A 25,635-nucleotide genomic window follows, 5' to 3' on the forward strand; every position below is an offset into this window, starting at 1 on the left:
TATGATCTACGTCCTTTTAAAAGTTTTTGGTTATGATGATATGTGCAATTGTTGGAGAATTGTTAAGGTGTTTTTCAAAGAAAATAGTGTATAATGGTGATGATTGTTGGTTGTTGTTGTTTTCTCTAACCACATGTTTTGGAGTGTGGTCAATAATACTAATATACTATAATTAATAATGATAATATAATTACTTATTTTTAAATAATTCAATAATATAATGGTTGTTGTTATTTCTGTGACCACGTTTTGATGTGTGGTCGACATAATATTTATATAGTATCATTATTAATGCTAATACAATAACGTATTTTATAAAATAATATCATAATAAATAAACAAACAAAAAAAAAACGTAAAAAACTTTCTACTTGGCATCAAGGGATGTGATGATGTGGTGTGGTGTGTTTCTGCAACATCACAGAGATCACGTCACGTGTCTCCCTCCGCCCTGCTGCTCGTCTCTGTGTGCTCTGCTGACACTCCCTCTCGCAGACATACACCTCAACATCTCTAGCAATATCATAATCAGACCTTCATCTCAGCATCACTGCATTACTAGCAGGTCTTCATCCCAGCATTACTCCAGTATCCAGCGCAGGTTCGCTATGGAGCAGCAGTACGGAAGCTGATTCTCGATGTCATGGAAACAGATGCTTGAAAAAGAGCGTCACATCCCACGGGTACAGATACAACTCACAATAGCAGCGCACATTTTTGCTGTTGACTTTCTATTTAGTCCCATTGTTTTTAGTGGTTTGCTTGCTTTATGTAACAATTTGTGTTAATTTTGGTAAATAATAAAATATAACATCGAGGATAATAGTGTCACATGACATTTCTCCAGAGGTATCTAAGCCCTCAGGGCCGGTTGCTGTGAGGGATAGAAGTCAAATAAAAAAGACCATGCAACAAATGGCAGCTAGCTTTAAATTACTATTAATGAATTAATGCTGCTGTAATGTTATTTTTGATCTGTCTGTTTGTGATAGCCTAGCGTGTTTTGTCTCCCCTTTATAGAAAGTTTGAAGAGGTAATGACGGTCAAGATCCATTGCTGTGAAAAGGCAGCAGTGTCATCATGAACGTCTCACCAGTTCTCTCACTTGTGCTGCTCTTCTGTATCAGAGGAAAGTATATTTCTGCATTACATGCATCACCACCAAGGCAAATCTGTACCATATGAATGTATATATCTTTAATGGAACAATTTATTGAAGCGTTAGAAAAAAAATTGTATCATATTTGATACTTCAGGCTTTTATGACTTATATAGTATGATAAAGGGAGAGTATGGAGCTCACAGTCAAGGAGAATGATTTTAAAAAAAAATAACATGAAAAAAAAAAGATTTATGATTTAAAAAATTATTTATGATTTAACCACGGAAACCTAAGTTGCTTTAGTCCAGTAAATGCAAATTCATTTAGTAAGCTGCCATTTAAACATGACTTGAGGACATGAAAGACACTGAGAGAAAATCTAGGTGATAAATGCACATCATCTTTTCCATAAACGTATATTTTAACTTCATTCTTGTTCTTTCAGATTTTTTTTGGAGATGCTGCAATACTCTGCAGGGGCTTGGTTGTGTACTACTGACTACTGAATCAAAAATGACAAACCCTAACATTTATTTCATCAGGCATTTGTTGTTTGTTTTGATGCAGTATCGGGACAGTGCTGGCAAGCTGCAACCTACACGGAGAGCGTAGTGTCTCCGGATCTGAGGAGCAGCAGTATTTTACGGGTTCCGGATGTATCGTCTATGGCCCAGTGTGCGGCGGCCTGCTGTGGTCTCCTGGGCTGTGACCTGGCCTGGTTTTTTGAGCACCGCTGCTATGTGCTCAGTTGTCAGCGAAAAGAAAATTGCCAGCCGAAGCAAAGACCTGGTACTGACTCTCTGCTGGCCTTTTTGCAACATGGGCCCCCGCAGACACTGGTTCTCCAATCCTTGGTCCGAGGAGAGTCTTTCCCAAACCGCTGGCAGCCTCTGCCCAGGCACAAGGGCTCTGAGGACCATATGAAGGACCTTGCCTTGTTGGAAGGCATTCAAGATTTGGACAACACTGATGCTGAGTATGCTGAGAGCTTTCGAAGTTTGGATGAAGAAAAAAGAGCTGAAGACAGGGATGGCACAACTGTTGAACAAGAAGAAAGCCCTGGGTTATATGCTTGGCCACTTGCTCAAGGAAAAGAAGAATTCAACCAATCAGAAACGGAGAGAGTTGGTGAAAGATTGATGACAGTGCAGGGCTCTCTTGATAGTAGCTCCTTTCCCCCAAGTCACTTCCCAGAAATGAGAAATGAAAGCAGATCATCTCTTATTGAAGCAGAATCCGATGTTACGCCCCAAACAAACACTGCACTTAACATAACGGTGAGTGTTGGTTACAGATTAATGTATATAATTGTTAGACACCCTAAAGACATTGGAAACAGACAGGTATATAAATATTATATAGACTACTGTTCAATAGTTTTGGGTCAGACTATTTACTTTTTTATTAAATACTTTTATTATACTTTTATTAACTTTTACACATTAGACACATTAAATACATTTAAAAGTGACAGTAATGACTTATACATTGTTACAAAAGAGTTCTAAAATAAATTATGTTGCTTTGAACTTTCTATTCATCAAAGGGGGGAGTTGTATCATGGTTTCCACAAAAATATTGGGCAGACAACTGTTCTCAACTGTGGACTATTTGTATGTATAATATATGCCTACAGTATATAGAGTAATATACAATAATTATATAATACTAATATATATATATATATAAATATTTCTTGAGCACCAAATGGAATGATTTCTGAAGGATCATGTGACACTAAAAATTGGAGTAATTTTCAGGAATAAACTATATTTTAAAATGTAATCAAATAGAAAAAAAATGATTTTAAATTGTAATAATATTTCAATATATATATATAATTTAAAATATAATTAAAGATGAAAATAATTTAAATTTAACATACATTTACATATACACTCACCTAAAGCATTATTAGGAACACCTGTTCAATTTCTCATTAATGCAATTATCTAATCAACCAATCACATGGCAGTTGCTTCAATGCATTTAGGGGTGTGGTCCTGGTCAAGACAATCTCCTGAACTCCAAACTGAATGTCAGAATGGGAAAGAAAGGTGATTTAAGCAATTTTGAGCGTGGCATGGTTGTTGGTGCCAGACGGGCCGGTCTGAGTATTTCACAATCTGCTCAGTTACTGGGATTTTCACGCACAACCATTTCTAGGGTTTACAAAGAATGGTGTGAAAAGGGAAAAACATCCAGTATGCGGCAGTCCTGTGGGCGAAAATGCCTTGTTGATGCTAGAGGTCAGAGGAGAATGGGCCGACTGATTCAAGCTGATAGAAGAGCAACTTTGACTGAAGTAACCACTCGTTACAACCGAGGTATGCACCAAAGCATTTGTGAAGCCACAACACGCACAACCTTGAGGCGGATGGGCTACAACAGCAGAAGACCCCACCGGGTACCACTCATCTCCACTACAAATAGGAAAAAGAGGCTACAATTTGCACAAGCTCACCAAAATTGGACAGTTGAAGACTGGAAAAATGTTGCCTGGTCTGATGAGTCTCGATTTCTGTTGAGACATTCAGATGGTAGAGTCAGAATTTGGCGTAAACAGAATGAGAACATGGATCCATCATGCCTTGTTACCACTGTGCAGGCTGGTGGTGGTGGTGTAATGGTGTGGGGGATGTTTTCTTGGCACACTTAAGGCCCCTTAGTGCCAATTGGGCATCGTTTAAATGCCACGGCCTACCTGAGCACTGACCATGTCCATCCCTTTATGACCACCATGTACCCATCCTCTGATGGCTACTTCCAGCAGGATAATGCACCATGTCACAAAGCTTGAATCATTTCAAATTGGTTTCTTGAACATAACAATGAGTTCACTGTACTAAAATGGCCCCCACAGTCACCAGATCTCAACCCAATAGAGCATCTTTGGGATGTGGTGGAACGGGAGCTTCGTGCCCTGGATGTGCATCCCACAAATCTCCATCAACTGCAAGATGCTATCCTATCAATATGGGCCAACATTTCTAAAGAATGCTTTCAGCACCTTGTTGAATCAATGCCACGTAGAATTAAGGCAGTTCTGAAGGCAAAAGGGGGTCAAACACAGTATTAGTATGGCGTTCTTAATAATCCTTTAGGTGAGTGTATATATCATAAAATTGACAAGGCTATTGGCAGCAATCAGCAATGAAAGGAACTGGCTTTTCTCTTATAGATGGTATTAGTTGCCAGTTCATCATCATGACTTGAAATGTCATGATTCTATTTTAATATTGTGGCGTCATTGGGAAACATGGTGTCTCAAATGTACTCTCACTCTGGCCAAGTGCTTAATCAGTCTTTCATGTCTCATCTGCTGTGTCAAATCTTGTGAAATTTGTAAATAACACTTCATCATTATCCGGTTAGAGTCATGTCATTCACATTTTATTGCCTTGTTCTGGTGTCCTGTACTAGTCCACAGACTCTGGTCGACATGGGTGACAACAGTAGAGTTTTGAAAACAATGTTACTTTTATCATTAAAGGTTGAAGAAGACCCACACAACATTTCGTCTGCAACTGTTTCACCTAATGTCCTGCAAGACATCACCACAGAGCCCTCGAGGTTCAGCGCAGTCAGCAGTTTCTTAAGTACTTCACCCAGCACTGAAGCCACATCGCAGATGATCACAGAAGAGCCAGGTACTACAGATGTGTTACTGCATTATTTCTAATTATTAGTGGTGCTTACTCATGCAAGCAAGCATCACTATTATTATTACTCAGATTAACGTTCGTTTCACACACTCTCTTTGTTCAGAAAGAGCCCTGTCTGTGTCCATTAAAGGCCCCGTGGAAGCAACACTGCCTCAAAATACAGTTGAACTTAATGCTACTGTTAATCCAGATGACACTTCAGGTACTGTATGGCCTTCTGCATTCCTGAATCGTAATTAAGCATTTACTATTATGCTGACAGTGGCTTTTTCCTCAGAGGCTCCTTACACATATGAGTGGACTTTGGTAACGTCTCCTGATGGACACCACGGGGTGATGGAGGGGCACCACAACAAGTCTGTTAAAATATCAGAAGTGAGACTCAACTCCTGGCCACTTTCCGTATGACTGCCAAGTGATCATTTAGAAGATTAGACTATGCTCTTTTTCTAAAAACATCTTTGTTTCCTTTATTCCAGCTTTCCATTGGTGTCTATGCTGTCCGAGTGAGTGTGAAAGCACAACAAGCGTATGGAGAAAGTGCTGTGAACTTCACAGTACATCCTGGTATAATTTCACCCTCGTTAGATCATAATTTGATATTATTTGCCAAGCATACTGTATCTGCATGTGCTTTATATGTGAACAGGCTTACTTTTCATTCTGCAGCAGTGGATATAAATAAGCCTCCTAAAGCCGTCACTCTGCCCAAGAGCCAAGATGTGCTTCTCCAAGAAGGTTCCATCTTCATTATTAATGGCAGTCGTATGTAGCTTGTTTTGTCCATTTCTCTCAGATTTTCTTTAGATCATTCATGAGTTTTTAACCAAATGTGCATCCTGATGCTTCCCAGAGAGTGTGGATGATGTTGGAGTTGTCAGTTACCTGTGGGAAAAGGTGGACGGCCCTTTTTGGAAACCTGAGGGGCCTGTTGACACACCTGTATTACAGCTACAGAATCTTTCACCAGGAGAATATACCTTCAAGTAAGTTTAACCTGTCATACTCGACTTGCTCCAAGCAGGATTCAAACTGAGGTCTCCGGCGTGGGTGTGCGCGCGCTAACAAGGACACTAAAGACCACTTTACACACCACAGGTTTACACACAGAGCTCTTCCTGGCCTACGTCTGCACGTTACATAAGGACTTAGCTAAGTTTGTACTGTAACAGTAGGCCTATGTATTGTATCATTTTCATTCTTCATCTACAATTTGATGTTGAAATCTTTGGTGGGCGATTCCTCTGGGGCTTTTTTAATTTGGCTTGACCTCATTAACTCAATCCTGACCTGGTTTTTGCTTGTCCTACATTAGGCTGACAGTGTCTGATTCTGATGGACTGACTGACTCCAGCACTGCCACTGTAAGGGTCAGCAGCCCAAAAGATGACCCTCCTCGTGCCAGACCAGGCAGTGACCAGGTCATCACCCTGCCTCTCAACCACCTCACCTTGTCGGGTAACCACAGCACCGATGACCATGCCATTACAAGTTACCTCTGGAGTCTCCATCCCAGAAGCCTGACCCAGAAAGTCACTATGCAGGTAATTAGATCTTTATTTTACCCAGTGGAAAAATGTGTTGCACTGAAGTGAAGAACACTTACTGGAGTTTGTCAGTGATGTCTCAGATGTTTATCCTAAAATTCATAAGAAGAAATAAAAGATAAAAATAAATGAGACAAATAGAAATTGGAAAACAGGGTAGAACTTCAGGTAACACTATTTTACAGTGTCCATAGTAATAACAGTAAATTATGCATGATTACATGCAACTAACCCTCAACCAAACCCTAATACTACCCTAACCCTATAGTAAGTACATGTAGTTGCTTAATATTACTCAGTACTTAAATATATAATTACACTGTAACAATGACACCTTAAAACAAAGTGTAACCGAACTTTATTTTACAGTCCGGTTTCCCATCTTCATACTATGTACTTATTACAGTAATTACAATAACTGGGTAATAACTAGGTACTAACCCTGAACCTACCCCTAAACCTAACCTTAACCCATGTAGTTACCTTATATCACCCAGTATTTTCTCAGTTAAGTACACTGTAAGTACATGTAATGTAAAATAAAGATCAATAAATGAGACAATTGCTGTGAGAGTAAAGAGCTGTAAAACTTAATGTCAACTATAATATGTTCAGAAGAGATTGTTGTCAAATACTGGATATGAATCATTACATTTTTCATTTTATATGATTCAATGGTTCATTTTATAAATGATAACATGATGCATGCAGTTTCTTCTGAAAATCAAAAAAAAAAAAAAAAAAAAAGGAAAATGAAGCCCAAGTCTCTACATTTAACCTCATTGCTACCTCTGAGAAACAATTGCTTATTAAACAATTGACATTCAGGTGGCAATTCTAGGTGGCACAGTGGCCCTGTAGGTAGCGCTGTCACCTCACAGTAAGAAGGTCCCAGTTCGAGTCCCAGCTGAATTAGGAGTCTTTTCTATGTGGAGTTTACATGTTCTCCTTGTGTCTGCAGAGGTTTCCTTTGGATGCTCACAATCCAAAACCATGCAGTATTGGTGATTTGGAGATGCTAAATTGTCTGTGTGTGTGTGTGTGTGTGTGAGAGTCCCAAGTTGTGTAATGGGGAGGGTTGGTGAAAGAACTGGCAACCTACCCCGGAAAAATCATTGTCAAGAAAATGAATGGACAGTATCTTATGAATGGCAAGAGATAACCATTGAATCACCAAGAGTTTGATATGACTGAAATGGTACTCATCCAGTTGATGTTTTCATATGCTATGTGTTTTCAGGATGTGAGATCACCTTTCCTGCAGCTCTCTGATCTCCAGGAGGGTCGGTACACGTTTCAACTGACAGTCACTGACTCCAGAGGTCAACAGGATTCAGACACCATCTCAGTCACTGTGCTACCTGGTAAAACAAACCCACCACACCAATCAGATTCAGTGTGTATAAAGAAAATCAATACATTCTCTATAATTGAAATTTTGCTGTGTGGTAGCAAACAAAGCACCAGTCGCTATAACAGGGCCAGACAGGCAACTCTTCCTCCCAGTCGACAGCATCACGTTGAATGGCAGCGACAGCACCGATGATCAGGCCATCAGCAGCTACCAATGGGACATGATCAGGTACCAGTATCATTCTTTTAACGTTGCTTCTTTACAATGAACTGGATGAACTGGTTCATGAACCAAATTATTTGTTTGTAAATACATTTAAATGTAACACTTTATTTTAAGGTGAAGTAGTTGCACGTTACTACATTAGTTATTACTATAGTATTACTATAGTAAATGATGTATAATTACAAGTAACCCTAAACCAAACCCTAACCCTGTTACTCTGTAGTAAGTACATGTAGTTAATATTACTCAGTACTTATTTGAGTATGTACAATGTAACTACGTCACCTTAAAATAAAGTGTAACCCATTTAAATTATATCATATATCATTATATATTATATTTTATACAAACATTTATTTATCTACACCTGCTTAATTACTGTTCAAAAGTTTGGGCTCTGTAACAGTTTTTATGTTTTTGAATCTCTCTTATGTGCACCAAGGCTGCATTTATTTAATTTAACGAATTCATTTAATAAAAATAATAAAAAAACAGTAATATTGTGAAATATTGTAATAATTTTAAATAACTGTTTTCTATTTTAATACATTTTAAAATATAATTTATTCCTGTAATGGCAAAGCTGAATTTACAGCATCATTACTCCAGTCTTAAGTGTCACATGATCCTTCAGAAATCATTCTAATATGCTGATTTGCTTCTCAAGAAACATTTCTTATTATTAGTTATGTTGAAACCAGTAAGTTTTTGTGGAAACCGTGACACATTTTTTCAGGATTCTTTGATGAATAGAAAGTTCAAAAGAACAGCATTTATTTGACATAGAAATGTTTTGCAATAATATAAATCATATTTACTGTCAGTTGAATGCATCATTGCCGAATAAAAGTATTGATTTCTTTAAAAAAAATTGTATTAACCCCAAACCTTTGAACCGTACTGTACATAGGCATTTTATTCAAATATATTTAAAAAAATAAATGTAAAGCACAAAATGTCACAGGACATCTGGGAAGCATTGAAATGTTAAAGAACCATTAAATCATATTTATTAAACCAGTTCATTGAAACAAACTATTCGAAAAAATGTATTCATGAAAATAAGCCAGACATTTCAACTCTTTAAGTAACTTGACAATTGTGGCATGTTGTCTTTAAGAATGCTTCAGTAGGATCTGCTCTTGCTTAACCCTGTCTCATATTTCAAAACACATTTCTACATTTTCAATCACCCTTAGTGTTGCATGAATAGTAAAGGATTTTGGTGAAAATTGTATTGATGTGCCATCACCACTCTCCTATGTAACGGTGAAGTGGCCCTCCAGGCTTGAAGATAAAAGATGCCAGTAAAGCAGTTGCCATAGCAACTGGCCTGAGATCTGGGAATTACAAGATCAAACTGACTGTGACAGATCAGCAGGGAGAAACAGACAGCGCAGTCCTGACCGTTAGCATTAAAGAAGGTGAGCAGAATTATGTAAATGTATAAATAAGTAACTCACAATATGCACTTCTATAATTTAAACACTGACATTTAAAATGCATGAATATCATTGCATTACAGAAAATAGAAAACCAATTGGAATTTATTTTAACGTATAGGAGCTCTTCGCATGGTGGTCAAAAATGAACGATTTATTATTTTTTTAATTTCCATGAAATTAATGCACTATATTTTAGTTCTATGTTTTTTATTTAACAGTTTGTATTTTTAGGGGATTTTATGGTACTAAATTACATTTATGTAGTAGTTGTAATCCATGTATGAAATATCTTACTTAAACTGTCATAAATCTTGAATGCTTTGGAGCACAGACTTAAGTTTGGTTTAAATGACGTCACTCTTGACAGATTATTGCTGAAGTGAAAAAAAGTTTAAAAAAGTTATAGAATTTGTACTTTATTATGAAAAATGCTCAAAAATACTATTTAATTTTTTTATATGAAATATATATTTTCCAAAACATGTTTTACTTGCTAGAAACTGCTAGAAAATTAAAGCCATACATCTAAACAAGATGTGTTCCAAATTGAAGGTTGATATCTCAAAAAATGAGTTTTCAGTAAGATTTTGTTTGGGCGCACTACCAAACGTTTTCACTAGATGAAATTCGTTGCCCATTCATTTCCAATCCTGTCATTTTTGACTGCGAGGAGTACAAGTGTGACTATTTTTTCAGGACTATTTAACCGTTTCGAATAATGTACTTTTTATTTTTTTTGTTCACATAGCAAGTGCCAAAACCTTTTCCAAGTTTCGTATCATTCCAATGAATTAAAAAAATTCTACAACAAAAATAAATAAAATCGAGAGCACGAGAGAGTTAAAGAAAGACATCACAAGAACATCTTTCAAGTGAAATATTTCACAAAATAGAAGGTTGTCTGACTTTAAATGACAAAACAATAGATATTCTGACAAAAAGCGTTCTAGGACGTTTCCAGCAATTCAGTGTGTTGTTAAACTCACAGCCAAAAGCCTTCCACTAGTCGCCCATGCCAGCGGCAGTCACACCCTCACTCTGCCCAACAACTCTCTGGTGCTCAGGGGCTCGGTGTCCAACAGCGGAACAGCAAACGTGTCCTTTCTTTGGGTCCGAGATGAACAGAGTCCTGCTGCCGGGGTGAGTGAGTTATTTGTACACCATTTGCTGTGGCTCAGTGTTTTACCTGATTCTCTACTCTTGTTTTCATATCTTTCGAGAGTAGGATGTTTTATATGGCTCAGATCACGAGGCCTTCCTTTACCTCGCCAATCTGGTAGAAGGAACGTACCTATTCCAACTCCGGGTCACTGATGCCCAGGGCCGCTCGAACATGGCTACGGCCACTGTGGAAGTGCGCCCTGGTAAGATATTTCTCATTCATTGTAGAAAACAGTTGCTATATCTTTAAAATGCATCATTTATTTGGCATGTCGTATAGGCTAAGAATACACTGCTGTTGAAAAGTCTGAGGTCGGTAAGATTTTTTAAATTATTTTCAAAAAAGAAGCTTCTTTTGCATGTATCTGATTAAAAAGACAGTAAAAACAGTTATATTCAATAGGAATGTTTTTTTTTTTTTTTACATTATAATAAGCTGATTTGGTGCTCAAGTAAGACTTCTTATCAATGTTGAACAGTTGCGCTGCTTAATATTTTTGTAGAAACTATGATACATTTTTTCAAGCTTGACCTTGACCTAGTCCAGTTTCACCTCTGTGGATCTAATGGGTGGAGGCATCGAGTTATGGGTAGGATTAGGGTGTTTGGACCTTCTAGCTCCACCCATTACACCAAAATGACATCAAGAGAGGGGAGAGGTTGGACTTCACGCTCTACCCATGGCTTTGCAGTGAGCAGCCTCTCTTTTTTTCAGGATTCTTTGATGAATATAAAGTTCAAAAGAACAGCATATTTGGTAACATTGTAAATGTCTTTATTGTGACTTTTGATCAATTTAATGCATTCTTGCTGAATAAAATAATTCATTTCTTTCAATTTTTTTTACAAATGAACCTACAAACTTTTGAATGGTAGTCAGGAATAATATTAGAATGATTTTATCCTTAAACAAACCTTATCAGAATATTTCTACCTTCATGTAAACATTTAAAGGGATGGTTTACCCAATGAAAACTCTGTCAATAATTATTCGTTCCATTGACAGCTACGCAACTACCAATTTGACGCTTCAAAAAGATCATAAAGAGATTGTAGAACTAATCCATGTGAATTGAGCGGTTTATACCAATTTTCTGAAGAGAACTGAACGCTTTATATGACAAACAGATTGAATTTAGGCTTTTATTCACATATAAACATTGATCAGCGGACATAAACAGAAGCTCAACCAAACCTGCCTGACACGCGAGAACAAACCTCTTGCGGAAGCTCAAACTGCTGCTTAACACACGAGAATGAACCTCATTGGTTCTCGCACATCAAGCGAACATGCTTCCACTTACCACAACTGATGTGTGAGTTAATGAATGTTAATGTGAATAAAAGCCTAAACTTTTGTTTGAAGCCATTGATATTTGCGTGCAGATCCACGTGAGCGAGAGGAGGTGGAGCTTGAGCTGCAGGTGTGTGTGGCTCAGGTCAGCCAGCTGCAGAAGGACACTGTAGTGAGACAGCTGGCCGCCCTACTGCACGTTCTGGACTCAGACATTGCACTGAAGGGCCTGCACGGCCAGACAGACATCAGGTACTACACACACATTAAAGGGATACTCCACTTTTTTTGGAAATAGGCTCATTTTACAACTCCCCCAGAGTTAAACAGTTGAGTTTTACCGTTTTCGAATCCATTCAGCCGAACTCTGGGTCTGGCGGTACCACTTTTAGCATAGCTTAGCATAGATCATTGAATGATGTCATTGAAAAAATGACCAAAGAGTTTCGATATTTTTCCTATTTAAAACTTGACTCTTCTGTAGTTACATCGTGTACTAAGGCCGACGGAAAATGAAAAGTTGCGATTTGCGATATGGCTAGGAACTATACTCTCATTCCTGCGTAATAATCAAGAAACTTTGCTGTCGTACCATGGGTCCATGAGTATAGTTCCTAGCCGTATCAGCCTAGAAAATCGCAACTTTACATTTTCTGTCGGTCTTAGTACACGATGTAACTACAGAAGAGTCAAGTTTTAAATAGGAAAAATATCGAAACTCTTTGGTCATTATTTTGAGAGAGATGCTAATGGTCTTGTCCGATTCAATGATCTATGCTAAGCTATGCTAAAAGTGGTACCGCCAGACCCAGAGTTCGGCTGAATGGATTCGAAAACGGTAAAACTCAACTGTTTAACTCTGGGGGAGTTGTAAAATGAGCCTATTTCCAAAAAAAGTGGAGTATCCCTTTAACCAAACTAATCTAAAGGAGAACTCCATTTTGACTTTTGTTGTTCTTAAATGAAGCATAATTATAATTACTAGAAACTAATCCTAGTTAAGTTAACGGTTTTTGTATGTTTAGCACAGTATTTAGGTTCTCAGTGCAGGGTCCTGATGGTACGATCCCAGGCCCAAAGCTCACTCATCTGCTGAGAAACCAGCTATTGCGAGAGAAAACCGACTTCTTGCTCTTTAAGGTCTTAAGAGTGGACACAGTCAGTGAGTGACTTGATTTGTTATCTTTAAAGACATTTTTCCATTTAATTTCCCTAACAACAAATGGTAAAAGTAATTTATGTAATAAATTAAAAAGCTTAATGCAGACTTTCTTGTTTTGAATATTTCAGTGTGTTTGCTGCTGTGTTCTGGACGTGGTCAGTGTGACCCCGTTACAAAGAGCTGTTCCTGTGACCCTCTTTGGATGGAAAACCCCATTCGCCGTTTCCTTGAAGATGGCGAGAGCAATTGCGGTTTGTGTGACCTCTCTATTCTATCTCCAAATAAGGCAAATATGTAAATGAGACATTTTAAATAAGATAGAAGCAAGTTCAGACCTAAGGTGTGGTCATCTGTGAAATTTTGCATTCAAAATCAATTTATTTCAATACGAATTTGCGCAAGCGGGAGTTTCCTGATGTAGATTTTGCATTGGGTTAGAGGTTGGGCCCGCAAATTGACAACAGAAAGCTGTTTGGTTGGAAAGTGATTTTTGTGTGAGCGGTGCTTCATGCAGTGCTATTGACAATGGACGTTTTATTCCCACAAAATGTCGGTAACGTGACCACACTTTCATTGGTGCTTTCTGCTGTGCTAAATTATATAGACATGAAAAAATCTAGAATGATTGACAGCAGTGGAAAGGCTGAGGGCTGATCTTCTGTCTCCTCCCTGCAGACTGGAGCGTGTTGTATGTCACAATCTCTTGTTTGGTGACAATCATTTTCCTCTTGTCAATCAGCTGGATTTGTGTCTGCTGCTGTAAAAGGTGATAAAGATTCTATTACTGCATACACAAATGGCCTATTCAAATGTGTGGTATGAGTTATGTCAGTCCTACAAGTCCAGTATTATAGGGATAGTTCAGCCAACAAAAAAACAAAAACATTTTGCCATTGTTTACTCACCCTCATGTTGTTTCAAACCCATACAACTTCTTTTGTGGAACAAAATTATGTTTTAACTGCTGTTTTCCATCAAAGAGCAGTGAATATAAAAAATTTTAACTTCAGGATCAACACAAAAGCATTATAAAAGTGGTCCATTCTGCCACTTTTAATCTGAAATTTTGTCAAAGCTATCGTCTTCAGATGACTTTGAATATAGTGTACAGGTTGCTCTGTATGGACTGCTTTTACATTTTTGGTGCATTTGTACTCATTGACTTTCATTATATTTAGTGGGCAGTTTTTGTTCCATGAGAAACAATGACATAATGGTGATTTTGTGTACTTGTGGTATGAATATCTTTACTCTATACTTTGTTTTGCGCTGTTTTAGAGGAAGACGCACCAAAGTGAGAAAGAAAACCAAGTATACAATACTGGACAACATGGATGAACAGGAGAGGATGGAACTTCAGCCGAAGTATAGTAAGTTTCAGACCTGATTTCTTGATTAACTTATTTCATGCTGCAATATTGCAGGGAGGAATGAAGACAGACATTATTGCACTCATTGGAGGCTTGTATTTTTAAGTGGTTTGCACCTTTTTAGAGGCAGACCATTTGGTTTGTAATTGTAGTTCATTCTGCATTCACTTCTCTTTGTTTGTCATTTTAGATATTAAACACAGGAGCACAGAGCACAACTCGAGTCTGATGATGTCAGAATCAGAGCTGGACAGCGAGCAGGACAACATTTTCAACTATGGGAGAGCCGATAAAGCTTGGAACAGAGCCAATGGAGTGGTCAGAAATGGAGACACTCTCAGCCTCTGTCCTGTGGAGGGTTGAGTCTCACATGGACAAATAGACATTTCTTCATGGTGGATATTTACGACGCAAGGGTATTGTTGAATATTCCACAAATTTAGATAGACTGGCTGAATGAATGAACTACTAAATGACTACTGAATGCAGATGGTCTTGCAATGAATAATCATGGTTTGCTAAATGATTCAGTACATTTAGTTTTCAAGTTACCAATAGCAATCTGAATATAAAAAGACGTGCATTCAACTCTACACAATCGCAGTTTTCCTCAGTACTGTATGTGCTTAATAATGCTTGTATGTTCAGTGACACAGTGCAAGCAATTTACTGGTTATTTTGGCTATTTATATGATGCTTCAATGATCCAATTTTAGGGAGAAGCTGCAAGTAACTGATCTATTACAAAAGCAAAATTAAAAAAGAAAGCAAATATCAATCTTCTTTATGCAAGAACATTTTAACTGTACTGAACTTTTTGAATGTTAATGTGCCTGATTAAAATGCACACTTTTTGTTATGATTTTTTGGTATTTGTAGTCTTGTCTCTGATACGGTACTGTATCTTTTTAACGTTCTGGTTTTACAAGCTTTTAAAATTTCTGCTTCAGCTGGAATTGCAATAGAAGCCGTTTGTACCAGGCATATTGTGACGAGGAGATGCATTTCTTAAATTTTCTTTTTTGTTTTAATGCAGCTGGAAATAAAGACGTGGCACTTTACAGAGGTTAAGACTGTTTTATAACTAAAACAAGAGTTAAATATTTATAGTGGCAGTGTCAGAAATGTCATGAAACAGTGACCATTTACTTAGTTTAGCTGAGCCATTTCATCACTAATAGCAGAAGTTGAAATGTCCAGAGATAAAGTTTCAGCTGTATTTATTAGTCTTCACATCTTCATGCACTTTTCTGGAAACATTTCAATCCTAAGTACGAAAATGAATAGCCTATACTTCTAAACATACACCGTTTACAATACAATTAGGTATATCAATTGAGAATTAATATTTATAACAATAAAAAAAAACACTAAAATTGAGGACAGTTTCATTTAAAAAAAATACATTGGCACAACATTTGGCCACAATGACAACTTTGTTAACTTGCTAGACAAATCTCTATAGTTCAATACCTCAAATCAGAACAGTTTAAGCACCCAAATATATCCCATCATTTAGATTTCTACATTTTGCAGAAGCTTTTATCCAAAGCGACTTACAATAGAGAAACATACAACCTTCACAGTCAATGTTTCATGTTTAGCAGTCTTACTCTATTTCTAGATTTACAAAAATAGAACACGTAGTAAGTTTAACATTTACACGATAAGTTTGTGCTTTTATTTCTCACTGGATCAACCCCCAATCGCTATATTTGTACATCCTTAACCATAAATTGGGTTTGCTTTTTTTTTTTTGTGCCTAAATGAATCAGCTACACTGCAAAAAGTTAAATAAAAAATTTAACTGGGTAAAAAATAATTCACAACAACTTTAGATATTAAAGAAATCTCATCTTACACAATTACACAAAAATAGGTTTGTCTTGTTTTAAAGATGTTTAGCTATTTTTACATAAAAATAAATATTTTTTTTGCAGTGTATGTTAAGTCTTATTCAGAGCAACTAGGTTACTTCAATCAGTTATGATGGACAGAATATTAAAGAGGGCAATTTGTACCACCTCTTTTTACAGCAAATATCTAAAATACCAGTCATCAAAATGTCTCTGCTCTTTCAGAACATCAATTCTTATCGTCAATATTCAGTTACATCTAACTAAAAGAGAGAATGGTTCACAGTGTTTTGTAGATTATGTTTTTATGATGGTCTCGCTTGAATAATGGCACACTACAATTGTATTTTTTGCTCTAACCGCTAGTAACCATTGTCTTCAAGGAGAGAGTCCCCCAAAACACATGTACTTTACTTCCAGATACTCATCAATGCCATATTTGGATCCTTCTCTGCCCAGTCCAGACTGTTTGACTCCACCAAAAGAGGCTTCTGCGGCAGAGAGCAGACCTTCGTTGACCCCGACCATGCCCACCTCCATCTGCTCGGCCACTCGCCAGATCTGACTGATGTCTCTGGAGTAAAAGTAACCTGTTGAAAGAAAACAGTTTTGAATGCTATGCCACTGAAAATGACAAGAGCTAGCTGTTCTTGTTTGCTTTATTTACAGCCCTATAATAAGGTGCACTCACTTGACCATCCAGATACATTAGGGTACAATAGAGCTAAAGGAAAATGTGATTTTTGTGGTTCCATAATATATGATAAAAAAATTATATATTCTTCAAAATTCTAATGTAGTCTATTGTACATGCCTTTCAACCAATAAGAAACACTCATAATCTTTTCAGCCATGTAAAACTGTCCAACAAAAAAAAAACATGATTAATTTGTACAGATGTACAAACCTGCTAAACCAACAGGAGAAGCATTGGCAATAGCAAGTGCCTCCTGTTCTGTGTTGAACCTGAAAAAATAAAAATAAAAATAAAAAATAAAAGTCAGCAGCTGGCAGAAGACTCAACCAGATATGTTAAATCATTCATCCTATTCACAAAACATGTTATGATTTTAATTTTAATACATCTAAATATTTTAATAAAAATAAATTACACTTTTCACTCAAATTATGTTGGTAATATAATTAAATCTGTAGATAGATAAATCTGTAATGAAAAAGAAAATGTTTTAAATGACTACATTTGAGGTTAACAAGTTACATAATACAACAACCTGTAAATACTCACTTAACAACAGGAATGAGGGGTCCAAAGGTCTCCTCCCGCATACAGAGCATGTCAGTGGTGACATTGGACAGCAGGGTGGGCTGCATGAAGGAGCCCTCCAGCCTCTTCCCACCTCGAACTATGACTGCTCCCTGTGCCACAGCATCTGCAACCTGACCCTCCACCTGAGAGAAACAACAGCCTTAAATCCTTTCATCTCAACCAAATTTCCTTCACATGATCTATCCGTGTGTGTCAGTGTTGCCAAGTCAGGCTACTTTTACACTGTTACCACGGGTTGTTGTTTAAGTCCGCTGGTTGAAGAGACAACCTAGCTTTTTACCCCCTGGATGGAACGCCAATTAGGCTAGTTTTTCCTGTGATTGGGCTAGTTTTGATTAGCAATTGGACTGGTTTTGTTATGCAGACCTGGCAACCCTTGGTGTGTGTGCTGATTGACAGTGACATGAGGCACCTTCTCTGCGGCGCGGGTGTTGATGAGCGGCCCCTGTGTGGTGGTGGGCTCTGAGCCGTGGCCAATCTTCAGCTCGCCATCCATAGCCTTCGCCAGCTTTTCCATGAAAGCATCGTGAATCCCACTCTGCACCAAAAAGCGGTTGGAGCACACACAGGTCTACAGCAGAGATGAGGACAAGATGCGTTACGAGTGAGGAGAACAGCTGGTTACAAAAATGTCATATACACCATGATATTTACATATCGGTACCACCATATCGGTATCGGCAGATATATGTTAATTTTAATGTTATCGTTATCGGCCAGATAAGAAAATTTGGCTGATATATTAAAGCCGATAAATTATGGATTATTTTCTTCAGCTGAGACACTTCAGATGCGCACTGTTCGACATGATGGTTTTTGAATTGCTTGAAATATGATTGGAATTACTTCATAAAGGGAAATACAGTTAATCGCAAGTCTGTCATAGAGGCTACATAAAATTATAACGAGAGCATTATAATTGTGTGCTTGGGACATGGCTCTTAATGGTGAGACTTTTGTTTTTGTAATCAGGCTCTCAAAAATTATGTAAACATTTGGATTTAGATTTATCGGGCAATATATTCGTTATCGGCTTTCAAATATAAAGAATTATCGGTTATCGGTATCAGTCAAAATTTTCATAGCGGTGCATCCCTAGTTTAAGTGAATCTCAAAAAGAAATGTATGGGTCATATTTCTCCCCAAAATAAACAGGAAAAAATAAGTAACAATATTTTGCATAAATTAATTAATACTATTAAGATTTTTTCATGAAAATGATTAAATTAAGCACATTTTCCTCACAATTCCCATTACTGTAATGCTTAATATAATTTAATATAAAATTCATGAATGTAATTATAATTTAAATAAATAGTTATTATTGAAATATTATATAAATATATTTATTTAAATTAAAAAGAATTCATTCATCATGCTAGCAGATTTCTAAAATTTACAACAAAAATAACTAAGCAATAACTTTGTGTGCATTATTGCGATTTAAAATGACTCATACCATGATATAAGATTGAAATAACATTCACCTGGCCTGAGTTCCTGAACTTGGAGGCCATCGCTCCAGCAACGGCTTTATCAACATCTGCGCTGTCAAATACAATAAAGGGGGCGTGTCCTCCTAACTCCATGGAGACCTTTTTGACCGTTCCTGCAGCATGTCTTAGTAGTATCTGCAAAAGCAATTACTAAATTATGGCGAACATTAAATGTTGACAGCACACATAAATGAGATGTTGGGTGGATGTTAACCTTGCCAGTGGCCGTAGAACCGGTAAATGAGATTTTGGCCACTAGAGGGTCCGTGCAGAGCAGCTCTCCCACAGCAGGGGTCTTTTCTCTTGAGCAGGGCACCACGTTAAACACCCCTGGAGGAATGCCAGCCTGAACCGACAACTAGATAGGAATACAATAGATTATAAATTCTTTCATATACATTACCTTTCAAAAGTTTGGGGGCGATAAGACTTTTTAATGTTCTTGAAAGAAGTCTCTTATGCTCGCCAAGGCTGCATTTATTTGATTAAAAATACAGTAAAACTAGAATTTTGTGAAATATTATTACAATTTAAAATGATTGTTTTCTATTTTAATTTATTTTGATTCATTGCTGTGATGGCAAAGATGAATTTTCTGAGTTAGCAAAGATTCAGTTTGTGATCTACTCACTGCGAAGTTCTTTTTCGTTCTTGCTTAGGGGTAAAAATAAATTTGAAATACCTTTGCAGTGGTATACTGTTAAACATCCCAACACCGCCCACGCTGAGCACAGTTTAGATGAATATGTAAATATGCGCTGTGTGCTTTCCTCTCAATAAAAAATTAAACATACAACAAAAATAACATTATTTATAAAAATAAAAATAAATAATTTCCACTATTCAGTCGTCACATCACGTTAATTTATACCACTTTATACAAGTCCCCCTGTGGTGAAAATCAAGCTTTTAAATGTTGTTTATATGTATATGGTGTTTTTAATATGCTTTAAGACAAACCCCGTGCAAATTCATAAGTCAACACCATTGCTGAGTAATTTCTCCTAAAAACTGCGGTGAACCAAAAACAGAATAAAAAACACGGTTTGAAATCGCTGGTGTTTCTGACGTCACAAACTACCTTGTAACCAATCATGTCGACGTGTGATCATCAACGAGTGGATCTCTGAGCTGGTGTGAGTGAGTGGAGACGGGGATAATTTGCATATTCATAGAACCACATATACTAAATTAGTCAAGGGTGTAGAGTTACATTCAAGCTATTTTAAGGCATGAAGATTTTTTTTCAAGGAAAAAACGTTTAAATATGTCATTTTGGTGATCAAAGATGAGTTTTAAGTGATAAAATGATTGACTACAGGGGGACTTTAAAGCCACAAATAGTTGTTTAGTCATGTTATCTACAGGCCTACTGTAATTGAGACATTTATTCAAGAAATTTATTACAAACCGAAAGACGTTTAGTATATAGAAATTTCATTTCAGAGCAGGATTTGAGCAAACATCGTTCAACCGGTGAGCGTGAGCAGTACGTGAGTGTAGCGTTCGCTTGGGTCGTAAGTGACTGAGCGGAGCGATTTGGCATTGAGCTGAATATGGCACGCCAATAAAAATCTTACTGACTCCAAACTTTTTTTACGTAGTGTATCTATAATGCAGACTAGTTTAATGGCTTTAACGGAAACCCGACAGACCTCAGCAAGGGCCAGAGCAGAGAGAGGTGTGTCCTCAGCCGGCTTCACCACTACAGTACAGCCCACCGCAAGCGCGGCGCCCACCTTCCTGGTTATCATGGCACTGGGGAAATTCCACTGTAGGGAGAGAAAGTTGAAAATCACAACTGGAAGTTTTAGTTTAGCTCATTGAACCTGATGGTGTTATGCTATCAGAACGAAGAAGGATGTCTCACAGGTGTGATGATGGAAGCCACTCCTACTGGCTGCTTGAGTAACAGGATCTTGCGGTCCTTGGCTGGAGGTGCAACAATATCTCCATATACACGTCTGGCCTCTTCAGAGAACCACTCCATAAAGGAGGCAGAATATGTAATCTCTCCAAGAGACTCCTTCATGGGCTTCCCCTGTACACACATATGTGTTATAACATCTCCTAAAATATGGATCCTTGTAAATGGACACGTTAAGATGTTGTAGACTGTATGTAATAGGTATACTTACAGTATACTCTATACAGTATACTTACACACTCTGCTGTGATCAACTTGGCAAGATCGTCCCTGTGCTGAATGATGAGATCGAACCATTTCCGCAACAAAATGCTTCTTTCCTGCAAAGAGAAATCAATATGAGGAGAACTGATTTTTATATCAAATTAAATAACTTTGTTTATTTAAAAAATATATACTAAAACAGTAATATTGTGAAATATTATTACAATTTCTAATTCTAATATGCTGATATGGTGCTCAAGAAACATTTCTTTTAATCGACGTTAAAAAAAGTTCCGCCTAATATTTTTGAAGGAACTGATATTTTTTTAGGATTCTTTGATGAATGGAAAGTTCAAAAGTACAGCATTTATTTGAAATACAACATTTCTGTAACAATGTAAATGCATTTTGTAACTTTTGTTCAATTTAATGCATCCTTGCTGAATAAATGTATTATTGCAACACTATGTAACTAGACTTAAATTATGCAACATAGGTTACATTTTTGTTTATTTTCAAGAGAAATATGACCAGTTTTTAAGGGAGAAAACAATTGTAAACTAAAGTGAATATTTTTCTAAATAATATGTGGAAGGTGGAACTAGGTACCTTTGAGTACCATGTAAATACCACAGTGTGATTACACACACACACACACACACACACACACACACACACACACACACACATATACACACACACATATACATATATATATATATATATATATATATATATATATATATATTAGGGCTGTCAAAAGATTAATCACGATTAATCCATCCAAAATAAAAGTTTGTGTTTACATAATATATATGTGTGTACTGTGTATAATAATTTTGTATATATCAATACACACACATGCTTGTATTTATATTTAAGAAAAATGTGTAATTTATATATAAAAAAAATATATTTATATATAATATAAATTAGATATAAATATATACAGTATATGTATGCAAATATTTCTTATACATGCGTGTGTGTGTATTTATATATACAAAATTATTATACACAGTACACACACATATATTATGTAAACACAAACTTTTATTTTGGATGGATTAATCGTGATTAATCTTTTGACAGCCCTAATATATATATATATATATGCACCGGTTCGTTCTTGTAAAGAATTAAGTCCAATGCGGAAGAGTTAAATGACAATCCAGCAAAATAATATTTCCCACACATATTAATTTCACCTTGGCTGTATGACTCTTCCACAGGTGAAACGCTTTGTATGCAGCATTGACAGCGTCTTGAGCTTCCTTAGTACCGCAGTTTGACACCTTCGCGATTTCTTCTCCAGTGGCTGGATCTAACACGGGGAATGTGGATGCAGCGGAGACCCAGCGCCCATCTATGAAGCCTTCAGTCCGCAGGAGCTGCGCTGACACGTCGAGGCTGTACGGCCGCTGCAGCATGATGGGTACTGTGGGCAGGCCAGAGAACACCTGCCGAAGAATACACCGACCTCTTGAGAGATATAAACTGCCCATGTTTAAACCTGACAGGCCTAATAACACAACAGCTCTGTATGTTTGTCTGCAGATTGAGGCGTGCAAGAAGTCTAATATCAAGATCAATCCAGTCTAAAGAGGGCGGTCGCTTTAAACCATAGACTGTAAAAAAAATAACACGTGATTATGCGCTTGTAACAGTATTTCCTTATTTAATTATGCTATAGACTCATACAATATGTATAACGTTAGCTGGAAAAAAATTGCTTCGTTAATTTCCGCTCTTACTCTTAAAACGCTAAAGTCGGAGTGTTAAAACTGAATTATAAGGCAATTTGGATCGTTTGGATTGTTGCATGTTGCATACACTCTGCTTTTCACTCACTGCAAAGCAGGAAATTCTATCGGGTTCAAGAGACGGTAGTGGTGGAAGGCGACATTAGCCACGTCCGATTCATGAAAGAGTCGGAACTTCTTAACGAATCAGTTGAACCGGTTAAAAAACGGTCCAAATGATTTGTACACGAGTCAGTCCGTTGAACCACACCAAATAACTTTTATTGACCACACAGTAGCCTATAATATGCCAGATTATTAGCCTTGAACCGAACTGTTCAAAGGAATCGATTCGCGGAAATGAATCTGCGTGGCACATAAACAACTCTGGTCTGTTACAATCAACATAAGCTCAACAGCGCCGTCTGTGGCAACTTTACATAAGCGACTGTGCAGTTTAAACGACAGAAAATCTCATAACGTAAATGTAAAAAACATATAGCATGTCCTATTCTTGTGGACACCTCAAAGGAAGAATAAAAATGGTCTTCAAACAAGATGAAACTGCATTTGCTTTCTCCTTTAATGATCATCCATCCACCACTTTATCTTCTACAGCAGTATTTCTCAACTCCATTCCTCAAGACCCACCTCCCAGAATGTTTCAGATGTGTCCCTGTTCAACACACCAAGAAGCTGATGAGTTGAATCGGGTGTTTTAAATAGTGAGACATCTAAAACACTGCTCTACAGGGCCACAGGGATGCTGGAGCCTTTTCTAATGTCTCGGGCCACAGGCAGGGGACACCCTGGACACATCACAGGACTAGTCAGAAATCAAATACGTTCAAATATCCCCACAGTAATTATGGATTTTCCTTCAGCTTTGTTCTTGTGTCCCTTTAAACAAAAGCATTTACTAGCATCAAGCTCTTGATGTATGTTTGTACATTGAATGTTGATGCTTTTGCTAGCACCCATTTACTGCTACACAAAATGAACTCGGCAAGTAATGCAAACAACAAGAGAACAAAACAACAGCAACTGGTGATGTATTATATATCTATTTATTTACATGAAACAAACTACATAATGACATTATGTATGACTTAGACTTTCATTTGAAAACTTAGAGAACAGCACTAGAAGTCCCTCGAGCGAAAAATGACGCTCCTTTATCATGGACCTTAAAATGAAATATTTTTCGTGGGTTGTACATGGTCTCTCCACTCTGTCGCCACCAAACCTGCATCTGGAAAACATAAGCAAACATCAAAATGTCAGCTCAAATCAGGGCCATTTGTTACAGAGTATTAGTGGAGTTTTAACAATAAACAGCACCTGTCCATGTATGTCCCTGCAGTACCCCGTGGGTAACCCCTCCACATGTAATGCCAAGTTACACTGATGAACTAGTCCCCTCTGGAGCAGGTTTGCTCCCTCTTCATCATCATCTACATCCTCCTCCTCACATCTCACCAGTATTACCATATTCCCCTGGATATCAAAAAAAAGAAGAAAGAAGTCTTTACACAATGAAGCATTGAATCAATAGTCTGACATTATTTCAGTCATTGACCCCAAAAACGCTGACTCACCTGTAACTCAGTGCACACAGTGGCTTGGCAGTAGAGGGTAAAGTCTAGTATTGCTCCAACAGTGACACCTAAACTCAGGAGCACACTGAGATCATCTATGAGTAACACTGAAGGACCCCATGATTCACCATCATCACGATCTCCATTCTGACTCACAGAAGTTTCCACAAATCTGAACAGACCTTTCAATCCAGCACCTGGGGACCTAGAAAAACAAAATGGCAAGACTAGTCTTTTTTTCTTTATATATCTGACTTAAACTTATAGGAAGAGGGAACGGAGAGGAATGTATTTAAACTAGATTTCCGGAGCACGCTATACATGCCTGAGATAACTCAAATGTTGTGTCCCCTGACTGCTTTCCTCCCGTAATATAGCTCCGATAGAGTCCTTCAGTCCTTCGAGAAACACTAGCTGGCCCTTCTCTCTTGCCTGGGCCAGACTCACTCCCTGCACAGAAACATTATGAACAAGTCATATCAATGTAATAATCAAAATGTCAAAATAGAGCAAATAGACTTACCAGCCTCTGACCGACAGCACTATAGTGGCTGAAGGACTGAACAAGACCCAGAAAACACACCTTACAGCCAGCTGGAAATATATAAGTTTAAAAATAAACTTATATAAACACAAGATTTCCTCACTGTGTACAGTAGGTCACTTACCACGTAAATAGAAAGACAGATAATGATGAATGAGGAATGATGCATCAGCTTGCCTGTCAGACACCAGGATGAAGTCACTCTACAAGTACAGAAGACACCGGTTCGAGTCAATGACATTTTGTGAGTTACATTAAGCGTGTAAAGAGCTGTAATTACTATAATCAGTTACCGGTTTGAAACTGTCTGGTGTGGAATTGAGAATATTGTTCAATTCTGGAAACATGACTGTGAGAGAGATGAACTACACAACAGTTGAGCAGGATATGCTGGTGTCTTTTCTCTACTTCTAATTTTCTTCAGTATCGTATAGTAAAGGAGAAGAAAACGTGAGAATAATAATAATGTACTTAAAGTGTGCAATTACATCAATTGCTTTTACATTATGTACATATAAATATGAAGAAATATCTCACGCTTGCCTGCCGTGCTAGTAACGTGGGTACGGAAATCGCAGTAGGACAATCATTCTGAAAAACGCGTTTCGGTTGAGTAGTTTGAAATCAGGACTAGCGAAAGCGAGGAATTTCACTA

The 25,635-nt window shown here is 37.4% G+C and overlaps 3 protein-coding genes across 6 annotated transcripts; 1 reads left to right on the plus strand and 2 right to left on the minus strand.

Annotated features, from left to right (window-relative positions):
* Positions 1-422: 422 nt before the first annotated feature.
* kiaa0319 (KIAA0319) lies at positions 423-15,385 on the plus strand. Its single transcript, XM_084385254.1, has 21 exons — positions 423-683; positions 1,021-1,133; positions 1,670-2,379; positions 4,596-4,752; positions 4,871-4,969; positions 5,045-5,142; positions 5,247-5,334; positions 5,437-5,532; positions 5,621-5,753; positions 6,083-6,311; positions 7,555-7,678; positions 7,767-7,896; positions 9,169-9,317; positions 10,327-10,478; positions 10,564-10,702; positions 11,886-12,045; positions 12,819-12,955; positions 13,084-13,206; positions 13,631-13,721; positions 14,234-14,325; positions 14,516-15,385. Exons 3-21 carry the CDS (start codon positions 1,768-1,770, stop codon positions 14,686-14,688), a joined length of 2,982 nt encoding a protein of 993 aa, XP_084241380.1. The 5' UTR covers positions 423-683; positions 1,021-1,133; positions 1,670-1,767; the 3' UTR covers positions 14,689-15,385.
* Positions 15,386-15,528: 143 nt separating this feature from the next.
* Positions 15,529-23,029, minus strand: aldh5a1 (aldehyde dehydrogenase 5 family, member A1 (succinate-semialdehyde dehydrogenase)). 2 transcript variants are annotated; one of them, XM_084385256.1, is made up of 11 exons: positions 22,948-23,029; positions 22,305-22,556; positions 21,129-21,212; positions 20,836-21,006; positions 20,621-20,737; positions 19,180-19,323; positions 18,957-19,100; positions 17,882-18,040; positions 17,428-17,591; positions 17,089-17,147; positions 15,529-16,771 (listed from the first exon to the last, which is right to left on the minus strand). In XM_084385256.1, exons 2-11 carry the CDS (start codon positions 22,524-22,526, stop codon positions 16,560-16,562), a joined length of 1,476 nt encoding a protein of 491 aa, XP_084241382.1. In that variant the 5' UTR covers positions 22,527-22,556; positions 22,948-23,029; the 3' UTR covers positions 15,529-16,559. The 2 variants fall into 2 exon arrangements, with proteins under 2 accessions (XP_084241382.1, XP_084241381.1); XM_084385255.1 differs by lacking the exon at positions 22,948-23,029 and having other exon boundaries at positions 22,305-22,733.
* Positions 23,030-23,892: 863 nt separating this feature from the next.
* On the minus strand, positions 23,893-25,584 carry elp6 (elongator acetyltransferase complex subunit 6). 3 transcript variants are annotated; one of them, XM_084385261.1, is made up of 8 exons: positions 25,518-25,584; positions 25,274-25,329; positions 25,105-25,183; positions 24,960-25,030; positions 24,762-24,886; positions 24,437-24,641; positions 24,180-24,335; positions 23,893-24,090 (listed from the first exon to the last, which is right to left on the minus strand). In XM_084385261.1, exons 2-8 carry the CDS (start codon positions 25,325-25,327, stop codon positions 23,968-23,970), a joined length of 813 nt encoding a protein of 270 aa, XP_084241387.1. In that variant the 5' UTR covers positions 25,328-25,329; positions 25,518-25,584; the 3' UTR covers positions 23,893-23,967. The 3 variants fall into 3 exon arrangements, with proteins under 3 accessions (XP_084241387.1, XP_084241388.1, XP_084241386.1); XM_084385262.1 differs by lacking the exon at positions 24,960-25,030; XM_084385260.1 differs by having other exon boundaries at positions 25,274-25,584.
* Between the last annotated feature and the right edge of the window lie 51 nt (positions 25,585-25,635).

Source organism: Rutilus rutilus, assembly GCF_951802725.1.
Source record: "Rutilus rutilus genome assembly, chromosome: 17".
Classification (NCBI taxonomy): domain Eukaryota; kingdom Metazoa; phylum Chordata; class Actinopteri; order Cypriniformes; family Leuciscidae; genus Rutilus; species Rutilus rutilus.

Coding starts and splice junctions, on each gene's coding strand:
- kiaa0319 (XM_084385254.1), top strand. CDS start 1,768: ATGGCCCAGTGTGCGGCGGCCTGCTGTGGTCTCCTGGGCTGTGACCTG. Junction 5,335..5,436: donor GAACTTCACAGTACATCCTG/GTATAATTTCAC, acceptor TTCATTCTGCAG/CAGTGGATATAAATAAGCCT. Junction 12,046..12,818: donor CACGGCCAGACAGACATCAG/GTACTACACACA, acceptor TTGTATGTTTAG/CACAGTATTTAGGTTCTCAG.
- aldh5a1 (XM_084385255.1), bottom strand. CDS start 22,601: ATGGGCAGTTTATATCTCTCAAGAGGTCGGTGTATTCTTCGGCAGGTG. Junction 21,007..21,128: donor AGTTGATCACAGCAGAGTGT/GTAAGTATACTG, acceptor ATGTGTGTACAG/GGGAAGCCCATGAAGGAGTC. Junction 18,041..18,956: donor AGTTCAGGAACTCAGGCCAG/GTGAATGTTATT, acceptor TCTCTGCTGTAG/ACCTGTGTGTGCTCCAACCG.
- elp6 (XM_084385261.1), bottom strand. CDS start 25,327: ATGTTTCCAGAATTGAACAATATTCTCAATTCCACACCAGACAGTTTC. Junction 25,031..25,104: donor TCTGTCTTTCTATTTACGTG/GTAAGTGACCTA, acceptor ATATATTTCCAG/CTGGCTGTAAGGTGTGTTTT. Junction 24,091..24,179: donor GCAGGGACATACATGGACAG/GTGCTGTTTATT, acceptor TATGTTTTCCAG/ATGCAGGTTTGGTGGCGACA.